The 20694-nt window shown below is 45.2% G+C and overlaps 1 protein-coding gene across 2 annotated transcripts in view; it reads right to left on the bottom strand.

Annotated features, from left to right (window-relative positions):
• Positions 1–20694, bottom strand: part of FRMD4A (FERM domain containing 4A) — a gene marked incomplete at both ends in the record, with an annotated part of 358630 nt that overhangs the window by 184454 nt on the left and 153482 nt on the right. The window contains one exon of one of the 2 annotated variants that reach the window (XM_082280835.1): positions 13069–13161. The exons of the other annotated variant lie outside the window; for it this stretch is intronic. Coding sequence (XP_082136961.1) covers positions 13069–13161 — 93 coding nt within the window. Of the gene's footprint in view, positions 1–13068; positions 13162–20694 lie in introns of those variants that run through there. 2 annotated transcript variants of the gene reach the window in all.

The raw sequence follows: 20694 nt of genomic DNA, 5'->3' as shown, positions 1-20694 counted from the left end.
AAAATCTCCATTTGTTGTAGGACAGTGCTGGATCCATGCCATCTGCAGTGATAATGCATGCACAGTTGACAGAAGAGGATAACTTGCACTTCTGTTGCTGGTTGGTTTAAAACCCTGAGCAAACATCAGCTTCTATTGCCTCATGATGCACTGGGAGATTTGTACTGTTGAGCTGCTACCAGGGCTCTGATAAACAGGGACAAGGGGGTTGAAGTGCCTCTGTGGGACAGCCAGTCTCAGAGGCTGGCAGTCCTGACTTTCCTTTTCTCTGGTTGCTTTCTAAAGCTGCTATCCCACCAGCATTTCCAGATGGGGTACTGAGTTTCAGGAGGTATAAATAGTAGCCCAGACTCCTGCAGAGGTGGAGAGAAGTTAATCAAACCTTCTCATGCTCTGTCTTCCAACCTGATGGTTTGCCATGGGGGATCCTAACTCACTGTCTGGCTTGTTTGCTCATACTTCCTGAAAAGAGGATAAAATAGATCGAAAGCTGCCGGATCGAAGAAGCAAGTCAGTCATTTCATTGTCTCTATGGACAGAGCAGACTGAAGCTGTTCAGAACCTAAAACAAAGAGGATTTACGCTCTTGATTTAGAAATTTATGACTCATTCCCATTTTGGCTGTTAGAAGAGGCTGTCATTTCCCCTGCCCCCAAAACATCCATGACATAAAAAATAAAACCCATAAGCTCTTTGCTGTTCTTATCTTGATGCACAAAGAATTCAAATGTTCACTGTTGCTATCTGGAGCTCGACTTCCTGTTATTAAGAAGGACATCCTAGTATTTAAGAACATAGATTTTTATTTTTTTCCCCTTCTTCAAGACAGGCAGAAAGTCTAATGATTCTGGGGCTTGTTTCCTGCTTGTAATTAAGTAGGTCACAGCTGCAAAGCAAGAGAACAAGAAAATATTCAGATCACACAAAGCCAAAAGCTATTAAATCATTTGCAGCTGAAGGATATAGCAGATTTTGTTTTTAAAAAGAAGTCTTGAGTCTAAGGAAAACAACTATAGGGACTTTTAGGAGAATGATGAACTTGGAAGTTCTGCCCAAGCGCCACAGTAGCTCAGAAAAAAAGGAGTGATCAAAACCCAGCTAATGTTGTTCACAAGTTGAATAGCCTTATGTGGTTGCAATAAATTCACTGCTTCACTGCTTAGAGCCATATATTCTATCCATGCCATCCACTTTGAACCACATGCAAGATTGCCCTCATTTCTTCTGGGCAATTTCCACCAGGCCCTCCCTGTCAGCCTGGAATGCCACACCATGTCCTCTCCTGTAGGTCCCACACACCCTCCCCAACTCCAGATGCAGCTCAGACACAGCATGATCTCTACCCAGACATGAAGATCCCATGGGACTGAAGGTCTTTTGATCTGCACTCATGATTTTTGTTGTTGTGTTGTCCTGTTTTGGCTCCCACTCCACCTCTGTCTAGGACAGAGAGCTGCCCTTGGTCCCTGCGCCACTGCCTTCACCCCACAGACAGTACCAGTGGTGCATGGTCCATTGCCCTTGATAAGCCATGCACATGTGGGTTGAGGAACCCCCTCTGAAGGGCTCTGAGAGTGGTGGTCCAGCCTTATCATGGACAGGCATCAATTGACAAAGCCGTGTCACAACTTTGAAAAGCCAGGGAAAACTTCCTTCATAGACCGAGGTGCTAGTGAGAACCAGGCACTTAAAGACAAAGTTGGTCCTAATTTGCCTCATTTGGTTTATTTCAGGATCCAGAAGGAGCATAAATGACTGCACATTTCTGTTGAGGTGCTTCTGCCTAGATCTCAGTATAAACACTCCTCCAAACCATTGCTCCACCAAGAAGAGGGGACAGAGAGCAACAATCACCCTCACCTTTCCCAGGTACAGTACCTGGGACTATTCTGCTCCATCGTGGAAAGGAGATGAAAAAGGATACTCAGCTATGAGAACAGCCTTATTAAGTGTCTTCCTTGGTCTAAAGAGCCATGGAGATGTGTCCCAAATGCATCATTGCTGTAACAATGGGGCTCTTATTCTGTGCAGTGAGAGAAATGGTCTTTTGGAAGATTTATGTCTGAAGCCCACCAAAATCAACACTGAAGGCAGCAGTCAGACAAGAATCACTGCCTTGGCAGGGAACACCCACTGTGAATCTGTTTGATTTCAAAATAGTGTGTTTGGTTTTGTCAGAGAGTGATTCAGATATGGGTAAAATAGCTAGAATGAAAGTTTATTTCTGCTTCTATAAAAATGTGATCAAGAGAGACATAAATTTCTGCCATTATAAATTGGTGATGACCTAATGTTTATTCAAGCTCTGATTGGGAAACTTGTCATGGGAAAGAAAAGCCCATGTAGATGGTATTCTGGGCTCTGTCCCCGTGTGACCAGACGTAGTCAGTTCATTCCAGGATAAGAGAATGTGGACCTTTTCATGTTGGTATTTCTTGGCTTTCCAAGCTAGGAACTGGGAGGGAGAGTTGGTCAGTGACTCCCCAGTGGGCAATGGTTATGAAACAGAAACAGCAGAAGGTTTCTCAAAGGCTGGTGCCCAGGGAATTTGAGGTCAGGCCTGCAGTCTCTCCTTGCAAAGCACTGACCTCAAGGGAGAGGGGCTGAGTGCAAGACTGAGGCGGTAGATACCCTGGGCTGCATGAGATGCCTGATCCATCTTCACATGATTCAGGGTGTCTGGATTTGTGGGTTTCCATCTGCAGTGTCTCTAAGAGGCAGTGATTTCAGAACCGTGTTGCTTCCTTCCCTCTAAAATGGGGTTCTTTTGCCCTGAGTCCCTTACACAGAGGACTCCTGGGGAAAAAGGTGCTGATTTCAGAGAAAACACTAGTGCTGGGGGCTATAAGGGATGTTCAGAGATCCCAAGGTATCTCTTGGCCTTTGCAGGAAAACATTTCTGCTGCCTACACCCTTGTCCTAGATCTTTCAGCAATTTCCCTCCCAGTCTAGGGTGGATAACAGCGTTCATGGATTAGTATGAAACAAAGCTCACGAATGAAAAGCTTTCAAAATACTTCTGTGCCTGAGAGCCTGGCCAGCACCACAAAGTCTGCTGTGACTGATTGTCAGGAAAAGGGGGCTAGGTCATCCACTGGCATCAGCCTAATTGTCTTTCCCCTGACACCATTCTCCAGAAGCTGGAGGTTGGCCCCAAGGCCACTTTAACTGCTCTCCAGTGACTGATTGGATACATTGGAACGCACTAACATAACTGTGCTTTTAAAAATCAACGTCCTCTGGTTTTATGACCCTTCTTGGCCAAGTTCCCACTTGCTGTAACTGAAGCAAACCCTGTTTGCTTCAGTTACAGCAAGTATTTCTCCTGCAGGAAACTGCCACTATTGGTGCATTTGAAAGTTTACGGGAGGATACACAATGGCTGCATTACAACAAAGTCCAGGATGGAAAAAGGAAGCTTTCCAACATTTCAGAGTGGAAATTATGAAAATTAGAAAGCCTCCTCCCAGTCTCTGGTGTGGTTTGCAGGCATGAGTTGGGTGGAGAGATGCTGGAGAGGGAGGAAGGGGATGTGGATCTGCACTTCCAGCTAATGGGAACCCTGAGGTTTGATCCTGCATCAAACACTCCCAGATTTGCAGGGTGTTGGCAGTTCACCTTGGCTTTTACCCTGAAAGCATCTTGGCTGCCAATTGGGAGCAATGGCACTGGCTGGGTCTTGCAGAGGTCTGCAGAGGGTCGGTGTCTGTGGAGCCTTGTAATATATATAAAGTCCAATAACATTATAAGGAATAATTTTAAGTTGGAGTGTAGGATTGCCAAATTCCCCTCTTGCAATAGACTGTTTATCATATTGGCCTTGACAGATTTTCTTGGATGGTGTTTTCAAATATTGGGAACTCCAGGCTCTGCCCTCAGGCAACAGTAACAGCTTTGAAGTCAGCTCCGAGGAAAGGAGAGACTGCGAAACATTGGTGATTCACTTTTCTTGTTTTTTTGTGAAAATATGGATCTTTAATGAGGGTAAACTACCTGTGGGGTTTTAACCTTGATCATCTTCCTCCCCCTGTCTGCAGGTGCATTAAGAGAAGACTGAAAGACAGAAAGTTACTTGTTGCCGAACCCATTCAGCTTCCTAAGATGCGCCAAAGCATCATGGATAATATTACAACCCATGCAGAACAAGCCTTGTGGTAAGAGATGTACTGTGCCTATGGAATCTATAGCAAATGAGTTAACAAAAGCAAGATGTTGGAGAGCTTTTTTGGATTACTGTGGAGGACAAAAAGGACATTGGCATTCTCCACTCTGAATAGTGACAATTTCTCATGGATCAGATTGATCGGGGGGGGGGGGGTCACTGACCTGTGCTCTTCCCCTGAGCTTCTGACAGTGCTCTTACCCAGCCAAACCTCAGCATCTTTTTCAAATAGAGTAAATATATGGGTATTTGTGCAGAGAAACTGACATGAGACACACATCTCTTTGAATGTCAAATTAAACCTATCCTGCAGAGAAGGATAGGCATTTGGAGAGGGTGCAAGTATAGGATCCAGTCCCTTTCATACCTCCGTAGATGCCCTGTTCTCAGGTGAGGTATCTGGCCTTTTACCAAGCCACTGGTGCAAACTCAGTTATCTGCTTCTGGTACCCAGAGCCTGAAAGCATGTAAATATGGGACACTATTCCAGAATATGGTCGTGTATCTGTCCTTCAGAGCAGGTTCAGACATTCCCTCAGGCTCACGGGAGACAGATGTCTCCAAAAGAAACAGTGAGCACCACGAGTCCCCGCACCAAAAACTCAAACAGAATATCTTAAAATTGAACAACTGTTTCTGTAGACACAGCCTCAAGGACACAGAGACTTGGCTGGAGCACAGGGCTCTGCTGCTTGGCACCTGCCTTGCATCTACTGGAGTCATACATGTAGAGTCACAGAATCATTAAGATTGGAAAAGACCTCTAAGATCATCAAGCTTAAGTGTTAACCCAGAACCACTGTGTTTGCCACAAAACCATGTCCCCAAGTGCCAAATCCACAAGACTTTTGAACACTTCCAGGGATTGTGATTCTACCACTTCCCTGAGCAGCTTGTTCCAATGCCTGACCAACCTTTTGGGGAAGAACTTTTTCCTAGCATCCAGTCTAAACCTACCCTGGTTCAACTTGGTGGACAATGCCTCTGAAGATATTGGGACGAGTTGTCACCAGAAGACACATATTGCTCTCTTTTCTTTGAGTAATGAAGAGTCCTAAAACAGTAATAAAAATTATTATGATGAACTTGTAAACATAGGCTGGCTGAAGGTACAATTGGATGGAAGCCAACATGAGGAACACACACTAGTAAAGACACCAACCCCTACCTTTAATCTCTCCTAGTTGAATTTCTCCAAAACACATCTCATCTCATCACTCCTCTGTTGGGAGCTGGCAGGGTGGAAACTCCCTGTGGCAGGAACTTTTGAGTTAAGGCTGATTTGATTCACTCTTGCAGGGATTTCTATTCTGAACTAAAACAGTAAAACTGTAAAATGGTACTTGTTCTGCACATGGATCCCCAAAGGGTAGATGCTTAGTGCCCCAACATTAATTGCAGGTTATCAGTCCTTAGCTATTTCACACAGAGTTTACCTAATCTGTGTTGATGCAAAACTTGGAGAGAAAGTAGATACCCATGGTCCCACCCCATCAAGATTGGTGGCTTTTACAGAGGGAGTACTGGAAACTAAAATGATTTTCAACCTTAATTAAGAAGCTTGCTCACTTATTTTAAAGCATGCACAACCCTAATTGCACCTTCTAAATATATTCCAGAAATACAGCTGGTTTGTAGAGTGTGTGCGGGTGACTAAATGGCATCATTTGCAGTCCATTGTCTTTCCTGAAGCTTTTCATGTGCAATCTTTGGGAAGCAGAGACTAATTGTACTCGTTGCCTATGCAATTTGGAGAGCGTGAAACTTTGGTCCCAACAAAAAAACCAATTAAAATGTAAGAATCATTCACATCCATTTTCTTGTGGGATGAAAAATCACCATTTCTTTGAAGCCATTAGAAATGACTGAGACAATGAGGATGATATATACTTCACCAGGAAATAAGCTAAGCTCAGACAGAAAGTTTGGCCACGAGTTTGGAAATGTGTTTGAAATCTCAATCCAACTTTCTGAACTTGAGTCAGCAAAATAGGAACTGTGTGACTGACTACCTACACAACAGATTCCCTTTTGGTCAGAACAGCCTTTTCCATGATTTCCACCAGGCTGGCTGGGGGGGCCCTGGTGCTTGTGAGCTTCACTGAAGTCACTTCTGGTGTTTAACAGGCGTGTTGGTGTCTGGTCTGCATCAAAGAAGGCTTTAGAGTGAAAATGGAAAAGATCTATGAAGTGTAAATTTGCTGCTCACCCACTGTTTCGTTTTGATTTTTTTTCCAAACACTGACATTATCCCGACTTAAATGGATGAAAAGATTGATCAAGAAATTAAGAACTAGAAAAAGGCACGTGCCATACTTTGCATTTCTTGATGTCTGAAGATGCTGTTAGTTCAGGAAATTGTTGAAGCAACATTCAATCAATCCCCTGTACAGATCAGGAACTGATAAAGTCTGAAGACTTTCTATGTCTGGATTTTAAAACCCACCTGAAGGCATGTCTAAGCCCTTCCAGGGATAAGTCTTGACTAGAAGATAAGTTAGGACTAGGACTTTAGGTTGGGACAGGTTGGAAGGTATTTCAAACACCCAAACTGCCACTTCGCATTATCTATCACTGGCTGACCTTGCAAGAAACGCAACCTCTGAACTGAAAAGCCCTTCCAGGAACCTCCACTTTAGAGTGGTAAGTTTTTGCCTTCTGGGCTATGGAGGGAAACTAAACCTGATACTAAACCATCACAACTCCTGAGTTTGGGGCTGCTGCTGGGCATGTGATCATGGTACCAGCCACCTGAAAAAGCCCTTTGATCAGGCTTATTGGCCAAAAGGATCCATGAACCAGAGGAGCCTTTTCATGCCCCTAAAGTTTTATTACTGGATTCACAAGATTCCCCCCTTCCCTTCACCTGAATCCAAAGCATTTGGCTCATTTCTGTCTCCCAGCCTCTGTCCCTGGGGAAGCCCTGCCCTTGCTTTGCTCCCTGGCCTTTCTGCCCCAGTGTTTGGCCAATGTGCAGACAACAAATGCCAATTTGCAATGAAAAAAGCTTTTAATTTTCTCATCAAAATAAGAATCTGAAGTGCTGGAAATTTCAAAGCGGAGCCTCTGCTCGTGAGGTCTCCAGGCTTTGAGAGCGCTCGATAATTCAATTAAACTCCAACCATTTGAAAGCCAATTTGAGCAGTATCCTGGTTCCAAATTCTTCAGAGTTCACCAGTCACTATCCATTAGCCTCTGCCATGCTCTTACCTCTTGTACTGTTAACCTGCATGCATTTGGGGGGCATGAAGTCTGGCACAGCTCCTGATCCGTTTCACAGAGAAGTCTGTTTTGATTTGTTACACCTTTTAGAAGTGTCACTAAATATTATAACTTCTAGACACCTGAGAGGTGCACTAAGCATTTATCTGTCTAGGTAGAGTTCAAATTAAACCAATTCCTCCAAAATACTTGTGAACAGGTCAGAAGAGATAAAGCTCAGATGAAGCAGATAAAATTGATGTTTCGGCAGTCACAAGTGATTATATCAGAGCATTACACAGGTGACAGCTTTGCTACTTAAGATTAGCCTTTTAATAATTTTTTTTTTGTTTGTTTGGATACAATTATTTGTCTATAGGGACAGTGAATAATTTTTCATCACCTTGAGACTTGAGTACCTTCGAGAAAACAGCTAAGACAACAGGAATTCCTTGCTTCAAGGTCTTTCTTCTGTCTTTGGCAACTTCTGCACTCAAGTATCTACTGTTTGTTTGTTATCTATGATATCTGAGTAACTCTGCTGTCACCTTGGCAGTCTATCAGATTAGTAGTGATGCTGTCAAGGTAAGAGACCTGTCCAAAAACTGTCAGTGAAGGTGCTAAGCAAAGGGCTGCAGGACCTGCATGCCAGTGTAAGAGATTTCAAGGAAATAGCGTGAACTGGAAAGATCAACTTCCCTTGGAGCACTTGCTCAGTCATGGTGTCAGAGCGAGTGCTCACACTATCACTCACAGAGTTTGCACGAAGGGTTCCACGGGCCAGGATCACTCCACCATGGATGCTGCAAGGTCTGTCTGTTCCACCCCATTGGACCCTGTAGCCCTCAGTGTGAGAGGTTTCCCACCACTCTGCTCTTGAATCCATGCTGGAAAAATTGTTAGTAACAAGCTGAATGCTGAATTATGCTTTGTCTACTAGAGAAAGAAAGTCAGTAGCTCAGAATAATGAAAGTGCTGGTAGGTTTGTACAGTAGCAAGACACATTGGAACTCTTTTGCTGGGTTCACTTGGAGGCAATCTCCTCTCTTGCCAAAAGCAAAGGTCGCCATAAGCTGCAGAGTAGCGTGGGAAAACCTGCTTCAGACTTGGCCTGCAGAGCAGAAAGACTGACTTTTTCTTCAGCCCTGGGTTCTCTCTTCTCAAGAGAAATTTATTTATAGGAGGAATGACGTTTCCTGCTGCATTCTTAACGTGCTTGCAGCTTGGGATAAGAACATGGGAGCTTTGTCTTCTGCCATCTGTTTTCTATGGCAATAAATATCCATTTACGGATTTATCTCTGCCTGGTGTGTTTTAAAGTCATGATACAAGTGAGTGTTCATGGATATCCATTCAGAGAGGAAGTGTCATAGGTAAATAGCAGTCCCAGCTCCGTGATAGTAGAGATTTACATTTGTGTCATGGCCAGTGGAGCTGTGGCATGGGGCTTTGGCTGCATTTTTTAATCTTATCGTCTTTGGAAGCACAAGAAATAAAAAAGCAATCTGGACTAAATTCCTGCTGAGCTGCAAGCATCTACTGACACAACTGGGCACGAGGCCTTTAATTTACCATAGCTGAGAACTGGGACCTAAAGCTGGGGCACAAACTGCAAAACCCAATTTAAAATGGCTTTTCCAGCCAGACCTCCCCCAGCTTGATTAGTTTCTTACAGCACTTCATTTCACCTGGAGATGGCCTTCCTTTTTACACTGTCTCTGTAGTGCTGGGCTTTGAGCCTCAAAGGCAGAAGAGAGGGCAGACTTGTTCTTTTTTAATACAAGAAAGCTGCATGCTTTCTGTGGGCTTTCTAACTCAAAAAACCAATGCCTTGTGTTTGTGGTGAGAAACATTCCTGTGGCTGGAAAATAGCCAGTGAGGCCTTGAGAGAAGGAATAAATTGTGCTCTTCCTTACCAGTGCCTTGAAACAGCAAAAAGAGATCTCTGGATGGTGCTAGGCATTTGTTAGACATTAGCAGGACTCTATTCGTCTTCCTCTCGCACACATCCGCAGCACATGGATATAATAAACATAGCTGGGAGGCATAAACCGTCTGACATCAATAACGCAAAGGGAGAAGGGACTGCGTGTTTAACATGCTGCGGGAAGAAGACCCAGAGAAGGAAGATCTGGTGGGGAGGGCTCTGTGTTGAGAAATGCTGTGTTAGGGATGGGATTCACGTCTCGTAGGGCTTTTTTGGGGGGGTTCTCTTCTGACCAAGGTGTATCTGCTGGTTAAAGTAGAGCTGGCTGCAGTTTAAGGGGGTATTAAATCAGTCAAATGTGAGTTCAGGGCACCTCCTTTTCATCCCCACACAGTATTTTACTGGCTTTGCAGTGATCCCAAACGTCACCCCAAGTGCTGGTCAGGATGGAAACATCTCATAGACATCGGCATTGAATTAGATGAACCCAGCTCATGCCTCAGTTCTGGCACCAGCTCCCGGTGTGCCCTGTGGCACAAAGCACAAAGCTTAATTCTGCCTCAGCTAACATGTCTGGTGGTCTCTATGTCATACCTACTAATATTTAGCACTGCCCTTTTTATAGCCTTTGTAAAGCCCTATCTTCTTCCGGGTGTGTGCCGTGCATTGCACAGATCTCACATCTCAGTCTTTGCATGTGAAACCTGCTCACTCAGGACTGTATTTCAGGCTCTTTCACTGCTGCAGTGGGATTTTGTGGACTGAGCTTAGAAACATATTTTGTGTGGCTTCAGGACCCTAAGTGCAGGGGATCTGCCCTGCCAGCTCTAGCTGGTGGGGGCAGGTTCCAGGCAGAGAGAACACCATTCATCCTTCAGCCAGGCTGACCACAGCCTCATGGGTCAAATGCCTGATGGGGCACTTATGTGATGAGGCAGAGAGAAAAACAGAAAAGACAGAGGACAAAAAAGAAGTGGTTGCAAAAGCCATCCCATCAAATTCTCTGGCAACCCTCACAGCAAGGCTCCAGCATTCGCCTGAGAAGCCTAAACTACCCCAACCTTAGGTCAAGAAGTGGGAAGGAGAGAAATAAACTGTGGATGTGAGTGAAAATAAAACAACACAACCACCCTGACAGTGTCACTTGGGCTGTGTGTGGAGCTGTTAAGTCTGTACACACTGCTAAGGCCCCTGCAGCGCTGGTCATCCTTATGCAGCTGTTCTTGCCTCCTATATAAATACTAACATTCTCTAACACCTTCTTCTGAAGGCATTTCTGTGCTCTGCCCTACTCCCTGCCATGGGGTAATATCCTGGAAACACCCTGTGAGGGTGCTGCTGGTTTTTACACCTCTCCATCACATGGAGTAATGCACAGAGCAAAGCAAAGACTCAGGCAGCTGTTGCTCAGGCAGGTCAGTATGGATGTTTCCAAAGGGGATGTGTGCATGCACGAAGGAGAGTGAGCTCACATTTTCTGCACTGTGGTATGTCTCTCAAATAGTGACAGAAAAAAGGCAGAATGGTTTTAAATTAAGAGAGAAGAGATTTAAATTAGATGTTAGGAAAGGATTCTTTACTGTGAGGGTGGTGAGGCACTGGCACAGGTTGCCCAGAGAAGTTGTGGATGCCTCATCCCTGGAAGTGTCCAGGGCCAGGTTGCATGGGGTCCTGAAAAAACTGATGTAGTTTGTGGCATCCTGCCTGTGGTGGAGGGGGGTCAGAATGAGGTGATCTCTAAGGGCCCTTCCAACCCAAACATTCTACAGTTTTATGATTTGTCTCTAGACTACTCAGCCTCAGGCAAAGTCTGCATAAAATCATGAGCCTCTCCAGCTAGGGAGGGACCCCCTGTGGCCATTAGCAGCAGAGGACAGTGGCCCTGTAGCAGCCGAGAGCTCAGTCTGGATGAAAAATCATCTGCCACCTTGCGGGAAGCCACCTTGGAAGGGGACACCACACTCTGCCTCCCCACACTCTCAAGAGCAACTGCAAACCACCAGATTCCAACCCTGGTCCAGCAGCAGCAGTGCCAGGCAGGGAACAGGGACAAAACAAAACCTGACCCAAGGCAGGTTAAAGCATCAGGGCTGTCTGCCCTGGGCCCCTCTCAGAACCAGCATCTTGAACTGCAAAGCCCAGATTTACCAGGAGGGACATTTCTGAATGCTCTCCAAAACAACCCACAATCAAACAATAGCAGACCAAAGCTGTGTGAATAATTGATTATCTTTGGTTTGCTTGACGGACTGGAAAGGCAAAGGAAATATTTTTCAGGTTGACACAAAGTTATTCTGCTTTCTCTTCTGCCAAATGGAGGAGAAAGAAAACAAACAACAAAAAGGCTTTGTGTTTAACCCAAACATTTTTTGAACAGCTTTTAATTTTTGCGATTTTTCTCGTATTCCTTAAAAAAATGAAGGAATTTGTCTAAATGAAATTACACTCTTTTTGAAAGAAAAATGCAGAAAAAATTGGTTTGAAATGTACAAAAGAAGATTTTTTTTTTTTTTTGAGTGCAACAGACTTGAAGTAAACTCACAGGTGGCTTCCGCTGCAGCCAGACTGCTTTTCAGCAAAACAGATGCCTCAAGCAAAGGTTTTCCTCTGTCCTCGGTGAAAAGACCAACTCTGAGCCACTCCGGGCTTGTAGAGCTTCTACACTAGCCACCAGTGAGTGCAGCACCCCTTGCCCACCTGTGGGGCACTCAACCCAAATCCCCTGAGGGCAGGAATGAGCAGAGGGTGCCTGTTCCCTTGAGCCGACCACTGTTTCAGGAGATATCAGTAGTGACAAGCTGGGATATGAGTGTTTGTGCAAAGTGTCCCTGTGCTCTGGAGGGCTGTGCTGCCCCTGCCAGCTCTGTCAGAGGCAGCACACCAGGCAAAGGCAGCCTGAAAGCACCTGGTGTGTGCCAGATGTGTGTTCAGTGAGCACTCTGTGGGTGTCCAGCACGTTGTGAGCTGAGCCCCCTGTCCCAGCCACCGCTTCTTTGCCTGCCCATCAATCGTCCAAGCGCCAGGACCCCCTGGTTCCCTGGGCACTGCTGCTAGGGTGATGTGCTTCCAAGTAATTAACAACACTATTGCAGTTTCCCCAGGACCCCCTGCTATTCCTGCTGCAGCATGAAAGCAGAAGCATTGCCTTGGCTATCCAGGGCTATCCTGTGGTGTCACTTCAGCTGGCACTGATTAGAGAGGCTCTGTGCACTGCAGAGCCCTCATTGCCACCAGTGCTCACTGCACATCTCAGCTGGGACAGACACCAGTGGGCATCTCCATCTGTGCTCACTTACACAGAGCCCTTCCACACCACCCTGAGCTTTCCTCTGGTGTTCATTATTTGACATTTATTATTATTATTATTATTATTATTACTATTATTACTTTTATTATGTTGGTGCTGCCATATGCCATCATGCTCTCTCAGTGAGTACTGATTATTTGAAACTATTTTTTTTTTCAGAAATTATTACCCCCAACTATTGCCACAGAGTCTTTAACTAGTTACATTTGTTGTATGTTATCTTACAGTTCCTTCTGGCACCAATTTCCACTGTAAGTTACCACACAGCCTCTGACAAATATTAACTCCCATTCATCAGCACACAGGTCCCACCAACAGTAATTCCTACCATGGCACACACCACTGGTAATTTCTTCACACCATGACATAATCCCTATTAGTTCTGACTGCTAACAGGGCAGAAAACTGCTATCAAATGACACCCTCCTCATCCTCTGGGCATGCATTCAGGACAAAGAAATCATGGCTTACCCTTTCCACACTGCGTCTCCTCAGTGATCCATATGGTATTTTGAATAAAAGTCTTCGGGTCCTACCCGGAGTCACAGCTGACTGTACTACCATAGTGCAGAGCTAACCCGTGTGTGTGTGTGTGAGAGAGAGAGAGAGTTCACAGCACACACAGGCTTCCCTTGAAATAACTTACAGTCTCATCTAGATTTCCCAACTATCAAATAGCTGAGTGGGTTTTCACATCAGACCGTATGAGTCAAGATGTGGCTTGTTTGAAAGAAGGAGGGGGGAAATGGGGAAAAAATAAATAAAAAAAGGAAACCCCAAGCCTTGTAACCTTAACAACATGCTTCAAGCAGTGTATCTTTAGCTTCCTTCTGTTTCTCAGTGTAGTTTGCTCAGCAGGATTGCTGTGCCATAGAGGTGGAAGAATTAAGCTTCTGGGGAGAAGGTTCCGAAAACGTCAAGCCCGCTTCTTGTTGCTACAGATGGTAACCAGGTCAGTTGTCTAATCAAAGCTCTATCTGAGTTATTATACGTTTTGCCATGTGACTGCAGACCCCTCTGGTTTGCTGTACAGTAGATCACATGTTCACCTTAAAAAGAATATCTGGTGTATCACCATCTGGTGCAGAGATTAATGTTAATTCCTGGGTTCAGATATTCCTCTCTCCTAGATGTTGGAAAGCACACAGCCAGAGCAGAGGGCTCGGGCATCTCCTCTGGGCTGCTCAGCTGAACTGAGCGCTCAGGGATCCAGGGTCTGTGTGGCACAGAGCAGCACGTGCATCAGGACAGAGAACAGACAGTACCACTCACACACACATCCGTACATATCCACATCAGCGAAAGCCTGATGGGTGACGCCTGAAGCCTCTGTGTGTTACCCACTTACAAAAATGGTTATGTTACAGTCTGTAATTGTGAAGTGTTACTTCACAAAGTCACTCTCAATGTCTACCTCTTTTTTTTTCTCTTATAAAACCACTTAAGAGGCTAGGAGACGATGGTGTTTTCTTTCTCTGGAAGAAAAATTTGAAAATTTATTTACACTCTAAATTGTACACACATGCTCTGGAAAGGGGAAAAATATTTCCCCTTCCCACAGTCTGTCTATAACACCAGGAGTTGTCCTAAAGCAGCCAGGTATAATCCTGTGCCTTTGAAAGAAAGTGTTTTGGACACTGTGTTCATTTCCATGCTCTGCAAGAGGAATTGGTCCACATGCAGTTTAGAGTTAATGTGTGCAAGGTGGGAGCTTGTCAACCCAGCAATTCCTTAATGGTACTCTGAATTTGCCCAGTAAAATGGAAAAGATGTTGGCCGATGTTCTTTTCCTTGAAGCAGTCTAGCTGGGAGGGCAAAAATCTGCCGAGTTGGAGAGCCAATCCCTTCCTCCATGTATTGTTCTCATTTTAATGCAAAACTAAAAATACTTTGTTTTGATCCAAGTCCAAAAGCTGGGATGAAGGTGTTAGGGACATGACATTAAAGCAAACATTTCAAATAAAAAAGAGAAACTCTGTATCTGCTCAGCATATGCACATGCATTAAAACCAGTCAAAGAAAAAAAACCTGCAGCTTGATGTGGGAAACTCTAAATATTAAAACAATTGGCCTTTGTTCATAATTAGTTCCATATGTCTCTTGCCAAAGAGAGTGAAAGAGACAGGAAAAGATGGAAACATCTTAAGTATGACTGACTTATATAGGTTCTTTATGTGGAATGTGTGTACAGTTAGGGTCTTTGCTTGTTGCAGGATTTTTTTATGTCTGTTCATGCCCCCCCTGCTATCTCACAGCCTGCCTACCTCTTTTTTCAAGCATGAAGTGGTTGGCATTTCCCACGGGGAACCTTTGCCTGCATCAGCAGAGCCCCTGGGGAAAAACTGCTGGAGAAAGAGGGCAAAAGTGGCAGCAGTCAGCCTTGCTGGGAGCTTTTCCTGAATAAAAGCTGAGTCATGCCTGAGTCAGGACCTTTGGGGTGAATGTTTCATACAAGAGCAGAGTAGCAAAAATGTCCCTGCTCACCTGACCCGAAGCCTTGGGTGGGGCTCCTGCCCACACCAGCTGCCTACCCCGGGAGCTCTCATATTCCTGCAAGCGTATTCTCCTTCCTGCAGGTCCAGCTCATGGAAAAAACAGTTCTGTAGATAGAAATTTATCCACTAGAGGGGACAAAGAGCCATCACACACATGGAGATGTGTCTGTAAGTCATCAGGCCCCGGGAGCAGGCACAGACAGTCCACTGGTACCAGCATGAAACACCACACACTGATTATCTCCATAGGGGAAAGGGGAGCATTCGTTCAGTCATTTGCACAAATCACTTTTTTTTTTGCCTGGATTTTTAGGTCTTGCCAATGAAATGCAGATCTGTGTATTGCTCAAGGCAGCTGAATAATAATAAAAATATTCTTTACAGGAAACCTCTTGCACATGTGAAAAGTAGAAGAAACCCATCAATTGGCATGTTACTGGAACCAGCTCCAGTAACATCCCTGTATATCCCACTGGGCCTGACTCCTTGCTCCCTCACTGTGCTGCACCCCAGGCACAACTCTCCAGGTCTCCCCCATGTAAATCTGCAGACCTGGACCCAATATGACACTTTCTTCTGCCTCATTCCTCATTTCCCAGGTGGTATGAATCTGGAGACAGGAGGCCAAATCTTAATCATCAGGACTGTGGAAACCACCCAGGATGATGAGATGCTGGCTTTATAGCTTTTGTTCAAAGCATATTGGTAGGCAACTGTATAGGGCAGTCTACTAGAATTCATTTGATAGGCTGCCTACAGGTAGGTAATGTAAAACATGCTCCCATGAGCGTTTTTCTAGTTGTTCCCAGAGGGTGATTTGGGTGTTTGTGACAGTCATAAGCACATCCAAGGGTACTTCAGCCCATCAGATTCTGAATTTTCCTCTGGAGAGCCCCCTTTCCCATTTAGGTGGCTGCAGATGTAGATTAAGATCACCAGGCTCATCACTGAGGCTTCATTTAACTGCATTGTCTTCAGAGACAATCTCCAACTGAACAGCACAGTAGGAAATAAACCCCCAAATATTCTAAGGGAACATCCTGGCCTTGTCCCCACAGACCCTCAGAAGGGACACACTTCTGTATTTACTAACTGCTGAAAGACAAAGCTCTTTAAAGCAGTGGATGCTTTTCAGTACTAGTTGCAGGCTGCCAGGAACAGTGGTTTGTGGTAACAGTGCATCAGAGGAAAGTATATCCAATGGATTGCTATTTGGACTAGATTTCTCTTTTGGTCTTTAATGAAAAGGAGAGAGGAATCATTTACTGCTGCAAAGCGTGTCTTATATTTGCAATACAGGAGTCAAGTTTCAAGTCAGAGTACTCCCAGCAGAGATCAGTGAATGGAAACCAGTGACAGCAGTGACACAGACTGACATGTAGTGAGTGGTATCTACCAGATCTATCAATAAGACATTGTACTGTAAAATTGAAAAGTCACTTGGTACAGAAAAATCCACTTAAGTTTGGTATTCCATGAAGACACAAGTATGGCAACAGATTGAGGGGAAAATAAGGATAATTTGCAGCTCCTGGAAGTGTTTTCCACCCTGGATGATATCTATGGTCTGTCGGTAGCAAAGCCAAATTTTTCCCTGGAGTCCTGATAGGGAAACCACTTCTATTTGAGTTCTTTAGCAGCTCCTATTAATCTTTGTGGGATTTCTTACTTCCCACTGTAACAATCCTCCCTAGCTATTTTGTTGGAAATATGAGGAGAACAGAGCTTCCCCAGAGCTCTGGGGCTGCAAACCCTACAGTGACTTAGCTTATATTTGATTGCACTCACAATCAGACTGCAAAGGAAATTGCCTTGTTGGGAGTGAAAGATGTGCAGAGGTTGTCATTGCAAATCCAGCTTGCTTTTGATTTAAAAAAAGCAAAACAATTTTCCAGTCTTACATGGTGTTTTATAGATAAATGTTATGATCACTCTAGCCTGGGGAGGGATGTGGGAAAACACACCGGGTGCAGCTCCATTCCCATATGAGTCCTTTCCATCGGAGCTGGCAATAACCCAGCAGCTTGCAGGGGTGAGAGAGAGAGGCTGTTTGTGGTCCCCAGTCACAGAAGGCCTGGGGGCTTCCCCTGTGTGTGGCAGGGCTGTGTCACATCAGGGGCCACGGGCACCATCCTGTCCCTGTTTCTCCTGGGCAAGCAGTGCGTGGGAGTGCCTTTGCTGAGTGCAACTACCCAGGCTGAATATGAAGGTCGGTCCCACACTTGAACAGAGATTTGTACTTTGTTTCATTCTGTTTTGGTGCTGTGGTTTATGCAGTGATCAGTGTGGTGTTGGGCTGCACGTGCAGCATGTCCATCACTTGTACCAACAAAGACCATGGGGTGTAGCAATGAGAAATTTGGGCTCCTGTCACAAATTTACATCATGCTGCAGCGTGGTTGGTTAGCCATCTACAGTTCGTAGATACGTTAGTGGGTCTGACTAGCATAAGCCTAATCAGAAACCCAGAACCAAGCCTTTCTGGACTCACAGAAGCTCCTATCTGATGCACATTGCTGTAGGTTGACACAGAATGTCATGTCAGGTGTTCCTAAATGTCCTCATTCGTAAATATCCACACGGTTGCTCATCAGTTGCTTTGTGTACCTCAGCCCTGGGTGTTCATGGGGAATGGCTGCCAGAGAGGACCGTGAAGCCCAGGATGTCACCTGCTGAGCCTGCACCTAGCCAAGCACTGAGACCCATCAGCTTCTGTGTCCACCAAACCAGCAAGTTCCTGGGACAGCCCCTACTGAAAATCATGGCACAGAGACCCCAGGAAATATCTTCAGGAAAGAGGACAGAGCAACCTGCACCCTTCCTCTTGCCCTCCTGGCACCAGGCAGGCTTTCCCAGAGCAGCCTCCAGTTCTCCTCTGCATCCTCCGACCTCTCTGCAGTCCTTGCTGAGGAAAGTGGTCCCAGTCTCTGAGCATCCAGGCAGATGGGCTCCTGGAAAACCCTGTCCAGAACAGCAGCAGATAGCAAGTAGGGCCTCTGCTAGATGGAAGGACATTTCCCTTGGGTTTTAGTGTGCTGGCAGGTCAGCTCTTTTCCCACATAACTCAGAGAGACAGCAATTAATTAGGGAGGGAACTCGCCTGACCCCATTGCCCTGGAGACACGCCCCTGCAAACATCACGGAGGGATCGAAGGGGCCACCTCTGACTTCCAGGGCTAGTATAAACAAAGGAGGAGATATTGGCAACAACAGCACATTCCCACATGGTGGCTGTGCAGCAGAGGCGGGGTGTGATGCACACAATAGCAGGCATGTTCTTAGCTGGCGGATGACTACACAGTATTTCTACTGGGGGTCTGGTCTAAAGCCTTTGCAAATCCTGGTGACTGCAAGGAATGTGTGAATATTTGGTGCATTTCAGTATCAAATCTTAAAATGTGAGCAGGCGATTCCCAGGGAATTCTCAGCACTGCTGATTTGCTTCAATTCCTGAAGAAGTAGGGGTTTGCTCAGCACGGCATGGAAGGTATTCAGCCTTGAGCTCGATTTAAGCCTTAAACAGGATATGTGACATATGGACTATGTCAAACACTGCGAAGATAAATGCTTCTTTGTTCTGTGCAATTTTCTCTCTTTTAAAACTTCATCCTTGTTACACTGCTTTGATTAATCATAATATATTGTGGGAAAGCATATGTGTCTGTGAGGGAAGGAGAGAGAGTTATGTTGCCCCAAGAGAAAGCCGCATGAATAGCAGTGAGACCAACATGTCCCTCAAGAAGGAGGGGAAGTAGAAGACCCCTGAGAGATGTTACCAGGGTTTTTTTTAAGCTTTGCCAGACTTGGTAAACAGCTTCTCAGGCAAATTATGTTTTGTAGCTGAGGTCTCGCAGGCATGGAATAATGATGGCTTTTCTCCAAGTGAGGAGAAAACTGCATAAAGCTGAAAGAGGAACGGCTAACACTGGCAAAACACAAACCCAGCTTGGTTGTGTTTTGTGTGTATTTTCTGAACAGATGAAAAAATGTGAAAAGTTTGACTCTCTGGATCTTCACTCTTGAACTCCTGGAGTCTCTTCCTGTAATTCCTACTATTCATACAACACCCTACCTCTGTTGTAGGAGACACCTGAAGTGGCACTTACCTCTCCTAACTTTGGTCCCTTTATGTGAGCTTGTCACCTGGACTCCTTTTGTCATAGCTGGAAGGAAATGGGCACTTGCAAGATTTGAGGCACCAGACCTGCTTCAGCTGCCTGCTCTAGTGGGGGTTGAATGGTACCTGAAAGTGTCAATGTCTCCCCACCGATTACAAAACAAACATGACAACTGGGCCACTCGTGGTGTGCCTCACCAGCTCTCAGAGGTTCTCCTGCATCCCTTGGTAGCTGTATTTAATTACCTTGTGTTTGCTAACATCCCTTTTGGCATTCACACTCCCAGCTCTTCATTCTTACTGTCTCGTGTCTGTGTGTTGTTCAGCATGGTTGACCAAACCTAGGCTCCACAGAGCTCTTCTGCTGCACAAAGGCTCTCTGAGGGTCATGGGAGTGAGATGGGGGTTCTCTGCAGCTGATGGCACTGTGTGCAGGGCTGCAGCACAGCACTATGGCTTTTCTTCTGCTCCAGGACTGTCCATGGCAGCTGTGCCTGGCAACTCAGATTCCTGGGCCAGGCTCAAAAAATGACTCAACAAATTCATAAAACAACATCTACTGTAGGCTGCTAAATTTGAAGGTGCCACTTCTAGGTTGTGAAACCCTTGAGTGCAAAGAACTGGTGGTTGGAAGGTAACTGCGGGGATTGTGGTTATGCATTTACCCTCTTTTAGAGCTGTCTGTAGGGACCTGATGCTATTTGCTGGTCAAAACACGATGCTGAACTATATAATTCACTGGGAAGACCTGGTATGATTATTTTTCATTTCTCACTTTCAGAAGTGTCTAAACAAAACCTGAGGCAAACGACCTAATTAGATCTCTTTAATGGCACAATCCTGCAAAGCAACCTCAGCTTTTACTGCAGGTCAAGGGGCCTGATTCTGCTTCTATCCTCTGCACTGGCATAACTCATGCTGACTCCAGTGGTAGAGGGTGAAGCTTTAAATCTCTTGCAAACTGGATGCTGAGGAAAAACTGGGGGATGCTGTTGTTACCAGAGAGAAACTCATTAGGAGCTGCTTCAAAGAGCCAATTTCTCAGATAAATAAACACACAGAAATAGCCATTATATTGCAGGGGGTGAGGTTAGCACCCACACTTCTGCATTATGTATGATTTGTGACTGCTCTGGGTACAAACTCGCTTCTTGCTCTTCAATTAGCAAGCCCTGGCAGCCTGGCAAAGCCACACAATTTATTGCTGCTGTAGAGGTTAATGGATCACTTTACATGTTGATAATGTCTTATTATTGCAATGGTTATTAAGAAAAACGTAACACAGGCACCAGGAGTCGATAGCAACTGCAAGAATGTTTGATTATGGCAGGGAGGGACTGCTGTGTGCATGGCTCACAGTGCAAAGGGTGGTTGAAGAAAGTTCATCAAAACCATCTTCCTGCACCCCTTCTGTCTCCAGATTGTCCTCACTTCCAGATGTAAGGATGGCTACTGTTTACTAGTGTTGATGGCATGAGAAAATCG

The sequence above is a fragment of the Coloeus monedula genome, assembly GCF_965178545.1.
Source record: "Coloeus monedula genome assembly, chromosome: 4".
NCBI classification, from domain to species: domain Eukaryota; kingdom Metazoa; phylum Chordata; class Aves; order Passeriformes; family Corvidae; genus Coloeus; species Coloeus monedula.
The sequence above is the reverse complement of the archived record's forward strand: the minus strand, read 5'-3'. Positions and strand labels throughout refer to the sequence as shown.